Source organism: Acanthochromis polyacanthus, chromosome 5 (assembly GCF_021347895.1).
Source record: "Acanthochromis polyacanthus isolate Apoly-LR-REF ecotype Palm Island chromosome 5, KAUST_Apoly_ChrSc, whole genome shotgun sequence".
Lineage (NCBI taxonomy): Eukaryota > Metazoa > Chordata > Actinopteri > Pomacentridae > Acanthochromis > Acanthochromis polyacanthus.
In genome coordinates this window covers 30583394-30595851 of record NC_067117.1, presented here as the reverse complement: position 1 = coordinate 30595851, position 12458 = coordinate 30583394, and the positions used below count along the sequence as shown (strand labels likewise).

General features: G+C 40.1%; 1 protein-coding gene across 9 annotated transcripts in view; it reads right to left on the bottom strand.

The window, feature by feature from the left end:
- ptprt (protein tyrosine phosphatase receptor type T) overlaps window positions 1–12458 on the bottom strand; it is a 448077-nt gene that overhangs the window by 139355 nt on the left and 296264 nt on the right. For 5 of the 9 annotated variants that reach the window (XM_022195474.2, XM_051948450.1, XM_022195480.2 and 2 more), the window contains exon 16: window positions 12076–12132. The exons of 3 other annotated variants lie outside the window; for them this stretch is intronic. In XM_022195474.2, the coding sequence (XP_022051166.1) occupies window positions 12076–12132 (57 nt within the window). The remainder of the gene's footprint in view (window positions 1–12075; window positions 12133–12458) is intronic. One more of the 9 variants, XM_051948452.1, reaches the window with a different exon arrangement.

Genomic DNA, 12458 nt, shown 5'->3' with positions numbered 1-12458 from the left:
TGCTCCGTTGGTCAGTAAGAAAATCTGCCCTCGGTGGGAGGATGAATGGAGGCAGTCAAGGTCACACAAACCCCAGAGAATGGAAGAAACAGCACTGGTGATGAGGAGATACATACCTAAATATAGGAATACATAGAGAGTGGTATAGGAAGAGAGGGCTGCATGATTGAGAAAGTGACATGAAAAATTTAAAAAGCAGAGAGTGATGCAGAGATAAAAGAAAGAACAATCAGAAAAAAGGGGTAGAAATGGATTAAATGGTTGAAAAGGACTGACATGACACAAAGACGAAACTGAAAAGACAAGACAAGCAGAAGACCCTGAGATCCTGCACACGAAGCCTCCCGTTCTCTTGCAGAACATACATCGAGCTGACTCTTGTTATAACCTTGATAGACAAAGACAGCCGATTAATAGAGTAATACTGCTGCGTGGGAGTTCGGTTTAATCCCCTGTCTCCCTCATCTTCGCCCCCTCTGCAATAACAACACAAGGTTGGCAGTGGAATACACCGAGCTAACGGCTTAAGCACCTAACCTTGGCACGCTCGGTAATATCTGCCGCAGCCCTCAACGGCTGCTGCGACGGAATGTTCTTTTTAAAAAATCTCAGTGCCTTCAATGACAACACATTCACTGCCTTTTGTAGCCCAATCACGGACAGCATCCCGGTCTTAAAGTTGTATCATCTTCGGGAAAAATAGAAATTAAGGAAATGCATTTGTCATTCTCCATTCTACACCTTAATGCAAGAAAAAAAAAGGGAAATGTCTTTCTTCCCTGCATGTTTTCAATTGAAACCAGTTGTCACTTAGATGTTTCAATGGATGTGCTAAGTGCTGCACTTCTCTACATATTCCCTGCTGCAAAAAACATGATTTTATGTTGAGACTGAATGGTTTTTTTTCTTAACGGAAAAAGTGGCTTTTAGTTAACTGCTCAGAAGCAGCTGCAATTATTTTAAAGCTGACTAAAGAATAAAAAAAATCCTTTTCTCTTTTCATTGAAATCTGTTAATAGTTCAACTTTTTAAAGTCAGTTTTTTGGAAGGCTGCCATTTGGACGCAGGCAGGGGCAAAATTAAAAGCAGAAGAAGTGAAACATTTGTGTGATGCTGGGATTATTTTCACACCTGTGCACAACCAAGCAATTGTGGATTGTTGAGAGTTTTAAACCCAATTTTTAAAAACTTAGCATGAGGGTTTTGTAATAATCAATGAGCCTTTCAACACCATCAGCTAACATAACGTAGCATTAGAACACAGGAGTGATGGTTGCTGGAAATGTTTCTCTGTATCCCTATGCAGATATTCCATTAAAAATTTGTTGTTTCCAGCTAGAATAGTAATTTACTATATTAACAAGCATCCTACACCCATTCATATATAACCAAAACTCAACCCAGCCGCTGCCTATAATGTCCTCTCTGTTTGCCAAATGTTTACTCGACCAATTCAGTTTCAGACAGTCGGGCTTGATATGAAGGACTTTGCAGCCGCCCATTTTTATCCCATTAGCAGCATCAGAAAATAGCCGAGCAGGAACACTTCCTGGTAGCCTGTGGCACCGCAATCAGCAGAGGTGTGTGGAAGTGCAAACTCCAACTTGTCGGCGTCTGTCAAGCACATTACAGTTACACGAGAGCCTTGAGCAATCATGCAAGAGACGAGTTCGCACATTTCCCTGTAGTCCGTGCCCTGGTAATCACCCCACAGGTGTATTAAACCTCAATTTCCCCCTTGAGTGATCCACAATATGTATCATCTGACACATTTCACTGTGACCCCATTTGTTCACACTGGAGTGGCCCACGTGCTGATTGGGTTCAACAGTTCATGATGTAACAGCAGAGGACCCCATCTGGTGACGGGTTCGGCTCCATTTAACACCGGCCTGGGAGCCGCTCGGCCAATCGGGCCAGCTGAGACGGAGGAAGGGATCTAATGTGCACGTTGGAAAAGGGGGTAAAAGTTGAGACGGAGCAAATCGCCACAGCAAAAACAGGACTGATTCACAACTGCTGCAAATACAATATGGAGGAAGCCGCGGCACCGTTTGCTACCACAGCTTCACTGTTGGCTAACAGGTGGCCAGTAAGTACGGACAATTTATGGATTCATCTTACTGTCTTGCCACCGGTGCTGGCAGGTGTTTCAGGTATTATTTTCTTGGCACACGTCGGATCTCTAAAAAGACAGCTGGAACAGTATACCTGAGCATGCATCCAGCTATATGAATGTCCTCTTCTTTGCACAAACAATTTAATAGGTAACCTCCTGAGCTGACTTCACAGGAGATGGAGCAGAAACACATGGATGTTTAAGTGTCCAGTGGTATTAATTCTTTTTTTTTTCTCAAAAAATGGTGCAGAGAAGTGTCAGCAGTGAACGGCAGCAGTTAAGCACAACATACTTTGAATCAAACTGTGAAATTTAAAAGGTTAGGGCTTAATAATGTGAGTGCAAGCAATTTCTAGTGATCAAAAAGTCCACAAAACGACCCAAACATCATCATCCTTTATGCAGCTTAAGATGAAAGCATCTTTGTTGACTTGTTCTGCTTCCTTTTAATGGGTATAATGCTGCTATGGGGAATCAAAATGTGTTCTTTTCAAATGTAATATGTTGTTTTTGCTTAAAAATATAGGGTAGATGTCACATAAACAGAGCAAGGAATGGATTTGTTTTTGCAAAACAAACTGCTTTCACATCCGAACACATCCAAAAATCCTCACAGCCGCTTCTGCCAACAATCAGGTTATTTATGCTGCTCGTCTGTACGTGTAGTGGGGGATTCATAGAAAGCAGAATATGGCCAGACTGGAGTTAAATTCTCTTCTTTTTTTCCTGTAAAATCCTCCCAGGAGAAAGACGTCAGACCTGAATGGGAAAGGTATAACTGCTCCGACTGTCTCTGCAGACGCCAGAATTCACAACCACTTGGCCTTCACGATGATAGGCTGCCATACCAGGGGAATACTGTGGACAACAAAACAGTTACTGGTGGCTACGGGGGGGTATAAAAACACACAGAAGCTAACTCTGGTAGCTTGTAAATGTGGTGCAAAGGGATGCTGCAATGCTGCACTGTAGACGCTGATACTAACAGAACAAACAATCATTACGTGCTCTAAACTCTTCAGCATCTTAAAATAATGTCAAATGAAGTTTTATGTTTACTGTTGACGTCACAGAGGGTGGTTCAGGTGGAATAATTGCATTGCATTTACAAGACATATCTACTGTTTTAGGCAGTATACCTAGAAAAGAAAAACAACTGAGGGACGCTTTTAAATTTCCCTTAATAATAAACCCAAAGTAGAATCATCTCCTCCTCAAAATGATTGCCTAAATTGTTCTAGAAAAACTTCAAGGTAGACCAACATTCATTTATTTATTTTTGACAGATATGAGTTTATAATAATAAAGATGTGATAAAAAAAGAATACAAATCATTACAGAAGTGGCGAGTCAATATAAAATAATTATCTTGTGGTAATGTAGTAACTTAGTACTCTCAACATAGAACAAGCTTTCACTTAAATGCAACTAATTAAAGTCATATTAAGAGGAGTTGATTATAAATAACTAATAAAAATATAAATATGTATTGTTATCAATAGTTTCTGCCATACCAGTTCATGTATCATGTGCAGCAGTTAATATTATACGCAATTTTTTCACTTCTCATGTGCAATATTTTAGTTTTAAGTATAAGATTTTAACAACATGTTCAATATTTCACTTTTACATACAAATGAGTCAATGCATTCTGCAATAGTTTGTGTTCATCTCATGTTTCTGGTACAATATTTCATTATCCTGTGTGATATTACTTATAGTGTCACTATAGCTGTCAGCATTACTACTGTTGTATTAACCTCCTAAGACCCGAGTGTCGGTTGGGCTTGCATTTAAACTTTTTTCTAGTTATTTGGGAGAAGGAGTATAATTGGATAATATCTAATACCTGATTATTATGTTTATGACATTTACATTATATTTTACTAGATTTACATTGTTATTACTATCATTATTATTATTATTATTATTATTTGTAGTTGTAGCATTACTAATAGAAGTAGTAATATTAGTATTATTGTTAGTATTAACAATACGCTCTTTTGGGGAAAAAAAATCCACATATGTGGACGGCAGGTCTGAAGAGGTACTTATTTTAGCTCATTTATTTTATTTCGGTAATGTACTGTACCTCTGTGTCACTGCTTTCCTACTTTTTAGACACTGCATTTCTTATGTTATGTCATTTTTTCTGATTGATAAAGGTTTTTTGATCTATCAGTCTGGAACTGATATGACTGAAAAGCATGAAAACACCATGTGAAGATTAGCTTTTCTTTTTTTAGTTAATTTTAAGTAAAAAAAAAAAATGCTATGATAAGTAAATATATTTTTATTTATGCAACCAATGTAAATTTTAAAAAATAAAACAAAATAAAGTGGCATGTGAGTGTACATCAACTAAGATATTAACTTTTTTTATTTGTTTGTTTTGTTCTGTTTTTGTTTTACCCCGCCAAAGAACGCGATGGAGTTTTGTGACGATCGGCGTACGTTTGTCTATCTGTTGATCTCTGTGTAACATTACTCAAAAACGGACAAACGAATTTGGATGAAATTTTCAGAGAAAGTCAGAAATGACACAAGGACCAAGTGACTCGATTTTGGCAGTGACGTGGCTTACAGTCTGGATAAATGGATTTGTTAAAGATTTCTGTATCATTGTGAGACAGTGGCATGGCGTCACTGTAACCATGACAACAAGTGAACACTACAGCAGCTGTCTGCTGACGATCACATGATTGCGATCCTACTACAAATCGACCACTGCCGACTTATCGGGACTTGTCCGTCAGAAATCATACAATGACTGAGGAGCCTTGGCAGATTACTGCCGGTTCTGAATGCCTTTCTTGTTTTTAATGTATTCCTTTGGTGATGAACCATTAATGTATATATACTGTCAAATATTTCCCTTCAGCATGCTGGAGTGTAAATTTCTGTTCAATTGATTATTGTCTGTAAGTCCATACAGTTCTGTTATTAGCATAATAAATGGAAACATCTGCAGAGTGCCAGTCACCTTACATGAACTCTGAATGTAAAATAGAGATTTTTTTTTTTTTTTTTTTTACAAAAAGTGAAGATTGTAGGTGATTTTGGTATCAGTGCAGCATGGAAGGCAGATAGATGCATTAAGGGGGACTTCCTCAGCGTTTGCCTTTCTAACTGTAATAACACTGGCTGGCTGATGATACCGATTGCTTCCAACAGACATTAATCCCCCGAATTTCTTATGTTCCTGAATACACACCAGCTGTGTGAGTGTATGTGTGTAATCTCCTTTTCATTTATACATTTCTTTTCTTCTTCTTCATCATCTTTTTTTTATTTCTCCTATTTGGAGAGCTTGATAAAATTATCAGTGAGGAATTATGGGTAAAACCAGAGATATTAAAAACATAATCTCATCCAAATGGAGAGAAGATTGATTCTCCCAGCTACCAACGCACTGCTGCAGCCCTGAATGGCATATTAAATGCTGCTTTTCTGTGTGTGTGTGTGTGTGTGTGTGTGTGTGTGTGTGTGTGTGTGTGTGTGTGTGTGTGTGTGTGTGTGTGTGTGTGTGTGGGTCACAGGTACAGATTACTGTTTGATGGTGGGTGTTTTGCGTTTGTGTGTACGTTCATGTACAAATGTTCCTTTCCCCCCCTGTTCCAACCTTTAGTATGTGTCCCTGAGCGTTTGTGTACCTCATACAATGAGTGTTTGTTGTTATTATTGCAGCAGTACATCTATTGTGTGGCGTTATTAAACGGAATGATGAGTTAACAGACTATAACTGGGATTCGATTTGCTGCTTGTGTGTGAGAACACAAAGAAATACGTCACAAATCTCCGTATGTAGGTTATGCAGGTGTGTTTTCTTGCTAGTGTGCCTTGCATGAGGGTTGATTTGAAGGTTTAGCTCTCAGGTATTGTTTGTCAGCAGCTGTGGGGTGCATCCTGTGTGGATTAGCGTTAGCGTGGCTGAGTGTGTTTAACAGGATTACTAATCTGAACTCTGCTGCCACAGCGCTCCGTGTCACCTGCTCTTAAATGTAGCTTTGGCTGTGCATGCATGTATTTATACCACTAGGCTGGTGCATATGTAACAATTCACCTGTGAATGCGTGTGCGTGTTTGTGGTCGGATGGTGTCCAGATTAGCACGTCTTTCTCTGTAACTGTGAGTCACACAGGTTTCCATTAATGTTAATGTCAGCAGGACACAGTTCACTAAGTAGTTTAGCGCTTTAAAGACCTAAAACTACTTAAATGCTTCATCATCTGGCCTTCAGGTAGGATCAAGAGGCTGTTCACACTGAAAAATGTTTGTCATTGTGTGTATGCGTGAGTTTAAAGACATTGTGCATTATCCTTTAAATGGAAATGTAAGAATTTAATAGCCCAAACATGAGACACATTCAAAAAGAAATCATCTGCAAGTGATTTTATGATCTTTCTGGCACATGCACACTTTACATTCATTATTGCATGTGATATACAATGTTTTAAAGAATTATATTCCACTTTTCTGTGACTATTTTCATAATTTTTTTAACAGAGAACACAAAAAGTGGAGCTTCTACGCCATAAAACAAACCTATCCCATGCCCCAAGTGTTTCTTTGTGTGTATTTCTTGTTTTTTTTATGTTTGACAGTCATGCATTTGTGTGTGTGAGTGTGTGCTTTAGGCCCAGTGTTGACAGCTACATGACAGCTCCCATATCCCCACTGTACCTATTTTCTCAAAACAATCCCAAAATGCATCGCAGCATGTCGTACGACGACCAAATCAATTACCGGGATACACGAACACGTCGTGTTCCAATCGAACTTTGATTCCCTCTTTAAGGGAAGTTGTTTCCGACAAGAAAAACGGACCTGAAGGCCAAAGCGAACTGCATGTTAGAACTCTGCTGCTGTGAGCCGGAAATCAGAAAGGTTGGGGGAGGGGGAGACTGCATATATGTAAACATGATCTGTTGAGCAAGAGATCGTACTTGAATATCCCAAGAAAGACCCAGAAATGTGCAGAAAGTAGCTTTAACCACAAGCCAGCCAAAATATCTCTATAAATGTACCCACAAAAGGTTGCACGCTAATATTTTGTTTAAATACCTGTAGCTTTGAGTATGGAACTCATTCACTGTGGTATTGTTTCGATAAGCTACTGCAATGTCACAGCATTTATTCATGTGCAGAGATGCATTCATTTTTCACCAATATCTTGTATTGATGATGGAAGAGTCAGACCGCTGCGCAAAGTCTTCTCCAGAACATCCCAAAGATTCTCAGTGGGGCTGAGGTCTGGACTCTGTGGAGGTCAATCCATTTGTGAAAATGATGCTTCATGCTCCCTGATCCACTCATTCTCAATGTGAGCTCCATGAATCCTGGCATCATCATCTTGGAACATGTCCACACCATCAGGGAAGAAAAACCCCATTGATGGAAAGACCTGGTCATTCAGTATATTCAGGTAGTCAGCTGACCTCATTCTTTGGGAACATAACGTCGGTGAACCTGACCAACCCCAGATCATAACCCTAACCCCCAAAGGCTGGTAGACACTAGCCATGATGAGTTCATCACTTCACATGCCTCTCTAGGCACTGTATTTGCTAAAGTGACTAAAACCCGATCTATCTGCTCATTTTATGTCATTCTTTTGCACATATTGCTTCTTTTGCACTTTCTTTTCCATCTCTACCCTCCTCTCCAACCACAGATGCTCGTGAGCACATCGCAACCTGGCGTTGAAGATTTATGGGGGGACAGTTGAACACTTTGTTGCATCGCCGTGAAGCAGATGGAGAATTCACGGCAGAGCTCGAAGGGAAAACTTAGCATAAGACAACAATCCGCCACAATGTCTGTCTGCTGGAGAGAGACGCAAGTTACACCTGTCTGCATGCACATTTCCTACTGCTGGAAGGTGAAGTAAAAAGAAAAAAACAAGAAAATCCTTGGGCCTGAGTCAGACTTCATTTTTTCTCTGGCTTTCTTCATGGCAGATTCTCTCTTCTCTTTTCTTTTCTTCTCAAAAATATATTCCGTCTTTTATCCATCTCCCAAATCCTCCAACTCTCTATTTCTACTGTCAGCTCTAAACGCAGTCGAGGCCTGTGCAGCCCGAGCAGCATTTCATCCGTTGCTTACCGGTTTTGTGCCCTTAAAGTGTCACATCATCTCCAGATATTCACCTACAAACACTCCGGAGCAGTTTCTTTTTTCCAGTCTGACTCAATCTGTTGAAAATTCAGAGGGCAAACCGATCCGCTAAGCAGCAAACAGGCAGCAGCACTTGGCGATGACGGGCGGGGAAATGGGAGGAAAGCGAGCGTTTGTGTGTGAAGCAGTGCGGGTCAATGACAAATAGAATTCAGACATGACTCCTCCAACGTTCCACTTGTGCAGTGCAGTCACATACACAGATAGCGAGGGCCACATGTTGCATCAGTGTTGCAGGGAGCCGGAGTCAGTTACGACACGACTCCGTACACCAGCAATTATACTCGACCTCAGGACTAATGGTAATGGGAATTGAATCTGACACATAATACCAGTGTATGGATGACAAGGGGTTGGGTTTGACGCTCCTGTGAGCTACAGCAGCCGAGCACGTGCCGGGAATAGATGAAAAAAATAGACTCCCAATGCAGAATCACACTTATCAGTACGCAACGCTCGGAAAATTACTTTAATTCGGCAAATTAAAACAATGCAACAGCATTCATTTGGCTGAGGGGCATTAAAAGCAGTTTTCACACTACAGACGCTGTTTTTTTTTTCCAGGTTTGCATTATAACATCTGACTGATGATGCGACACAACACCACGGCACGCTGGGAAAAGACGCACAGGACGAGTTGCAATGGCATTTTTCCTTTGTTTGCTTCACTTTCTAGGTTTCATATTAGAGACAGTGATGCATTTAATCTTTTAACTGACTAGGATTTTGTACATGTATCCCACATTTTTGCAAACAAATTGAGATATATTTTTTTGAGGAATTGAAGCAGGACAGATGGTAAATATACAAAAATGTATAAAACCAGGATTTACATTCAAATCAGTCTGCTCCAGAAGTGGGCCATTGTCAAAATTCCAAGAAGACATAAGTGCAAGACTATAAACAGTTGGTGCAGCCAGTATTTCCTTTTTTTCCCCATTTGAATTTTAAAGTTTAAGCAGAATGAGGTGACAAACTGAACTTTATTAGCTTGGAAAATCCAAACTGAATCTCCATGTAATCTCCTATCTCCATGTTAGGAGATACAGGAGAGTCAGTTTGGCATTGTGTGAATTGAATCGCGTTTCCCTCCCGGTACAGTTTGGTACGACCAATCATAGCACGGGAGGCGGGAGTTAATGCTGCGTCATCTTCAGCGCCTGGATTACCCATAAAGATGATGCTGGAGGAGGAGGAGGGGGGGGGGGGGCACCGCCGTAAAACAAGAAGGAGCGAGAGAGAGAGAGAGGGAGGAAGGGGGCCAAAGTGAATCTTTTTGTGGTCTCTTGGCGTTTTGGATGGCGTTAGTCGTTGCCTCTTTTCACTTGACAATGAGGAGGCAGTGGATGGCTCGTTACTTTCGCCTTCTTGCCATTGTTTGTACAGAGGAAAATCCCATTCCAAACGTGTGAGTAAATTTAAGCAACTTTTACACATACGCACCGACTTGGTTTGGCTCCGATTTAAAGTTATTCCTAACACCGCTAATCGTTCGGAAGGAGTCTTTTGTTGCGTAGCCTTTTCAAAAATAAGTGTTGTACTTGAGAGTACCCCATGTATTCGCAGATTTTTGTGACAAAAACGGCAGTAATCATTCACCGCGACGCTTTCTCGGCTGTATGCCATTGTTGTTTGGACTACATGGACTACAAGGTCGATTTGTTTGTGCGTCACATCCGTGTTACGCTGATGGGTTCTTTCTCGTTCAAGCTGCATTCGTTAGCCCCTCCTTTTTGAAATCGTCTCCTGTCATCACAATGCCAGACTGCCTTTATTTGTATTTATATTAATACATAAATAAAGTCAGTCTGGATTTTCCAGGCAAGAACTTTATGATTTTGCTGTTTGAGCCGATTGAAGGCAAAGTGAGTCGATCTCAGCCTTCAAGTGCAACGTCAACGTTTTGCACCAGTCTTTCTGGGTTTACTCAATAAAAAAGTGGAAAAGAAGTGAATTAGCTTCTGCTAGTGCTGAATGAGAACACTTTAAAGGTAATGCACAATGAATGTGGGTTAAAAATCTATTGCTCACAGATTTATTTAAGTTTAATGCATCGTATATTGAACCCTGGTTGCTTTTATTGGGTGCATTTGTCTGTTTATCAGTTGAAAACCAATATATCATTAATCAGCGCCGATGAATTTCCATTGAACACAAAGGGAACCTCTAATTTATTTCTTTGCTCTCTTTAAGGAAAAATAACTTGTGAAAGTGTTAAATAAGGAATTAAATGATCAGCATTGAAATGAGATGCATCTTTACTGCGTCCAGGAGTGTTTCTTTCTGCTTTCTTATGAATACAATCTATATTTATTCGTTCACAGTCCACAGCTGCGTGCATAATTCTTTCCGCCGGGCCTCACCACCTCAATTTCCCCCAGGACAATAAGTGTTATTGTATTTATGTGAAGTCATCTCATATTCCTGACAAAGAACTGTGACAGCAGTTTGCGATTGTGCTTGTTGCTGACTGATTCCCCGTCGTGTCCCCATTGTTCACGTCAACATTTTGATTGTTGTATCGCCGGGTGACATTCATATTCCGCCGTCACGTCTCGGCATTGCAAAAACAAATCTTAAAAGGATTAGTATTGACATGGTTTTGACACAGTTCGCCAAGCAATGTTGAGCTTCGCGCACGGAAGATTGGATTTTAAAGAACTGTGTTAAACAGTTTCACTGTATTATTGGTATTTTGGCTTCACACAATGCTTAATGATGAACCAATGAGCGCAGTTTAGCATTGTACTTTCAGATATTAGTATTATTCAGTAATTAGTGTCACATTTTTCCAAAGTTTGGATATTTCACCATTATTTCTATGTTTAAATACCTCCTTTGTTGTAGCGTTTCATGCAAACCTCAAAGATAGATGGTAGCTTTCCTTTTGTTTTTCCTCCACTCTACTGTAGAAATGAGCATAATAGTGGTGCAGAAAAGAGATCAGCCGGGGTCCAGTGGTTCTTTCTAAATTAAATAATTGCCATTGTCCTCTCGTTTACAAGAGTTTAAGTGCTTTGCTCAGTCTGTGAACATGGCATACAATTGAATTATGGGTATTTACTGTATTTGATGGGCCACAACAAACACAAGGAGATTATAGATGAAAGATGATAGTGAGCAATGAGCTGCGGGGTGTGTTTTGTGGCCGGCGGGGGAACTATGGAAATGGAAATCGGCATCATCCACTACTCTGATTTGTACTAAACACGACTGAGACCACACTTAAAGGAATTGTCTCATGTACTGTAAGTAAAGATGACATTTATTTTTGTCATTCCTTCTATGTTTCATTGATTTTCTGTCATTTTTTTTCAATGTTAATATGAAATTCTGCTCTATTGTAGGTTAACAGACAAGCAAAACCAGATTCTTGTGTAAGTTTAGTGTCACAAAGCTGTATCTTGTGGGTGAAAGCAGCATGGTTTCACTGGTGTGTGTGAGTGTGTGTGTGTGTGTGTGTGTGTGTGTGTGTGTGTGTGTGTGTGTGCATGCAAGACAGAGAAAGAGGAGGTTCAAACACAGCCAGCAACACTCAAAGCAGAGCAGACATGCAAACAAATGCAGTAAGATGAGAAGGTGATGAGAAGGAAAGACAAAAAAAGAGAAAAGAAAACAGAGAAAAAAACAAGAGAATTTAAAAAAAAAGAAACAAAAAAGGAAGGGGGAGGTGTAGGGCAAAGGGACAACCAAAATGGAGTAGTGTTTGAGTCGTGTTTATGGTTGTATCGTGACATAACATCGGGAAGAAAATATTCTGCCTATAAAGCAATAATCACCTTCGCTTGGGATGACTAGAATGTACGGCGTTGTTATTTGTCCCCTACCTATTACCACTAAGGCCAAGGGCCGCACGTCGCCGCCGGAAAGCATGAGAAAAGAGAGGAAAGAGAGAGAGAGAAAAAACAAACAAACAACAAAAAAAGGAAAAAAAGAAAGGAGAAAAAAAGTCTAAGAAAAAAAGATGTATAGTCGTCTTTATCCATTTCATCAAGGTTTAGATCTCCCTGGTTTTCAATTGCACAATCTGTCTTAGAGGAGAGAAATTGCAGTGATGAGAGATAGCACTAGAACAATGAGATCAATAGCACTCAGCTGGGATATGACTGGTCTTATTGCCAGGAAATAACCGTCAACGGGCATCTCGACCAGCCCATTAGCA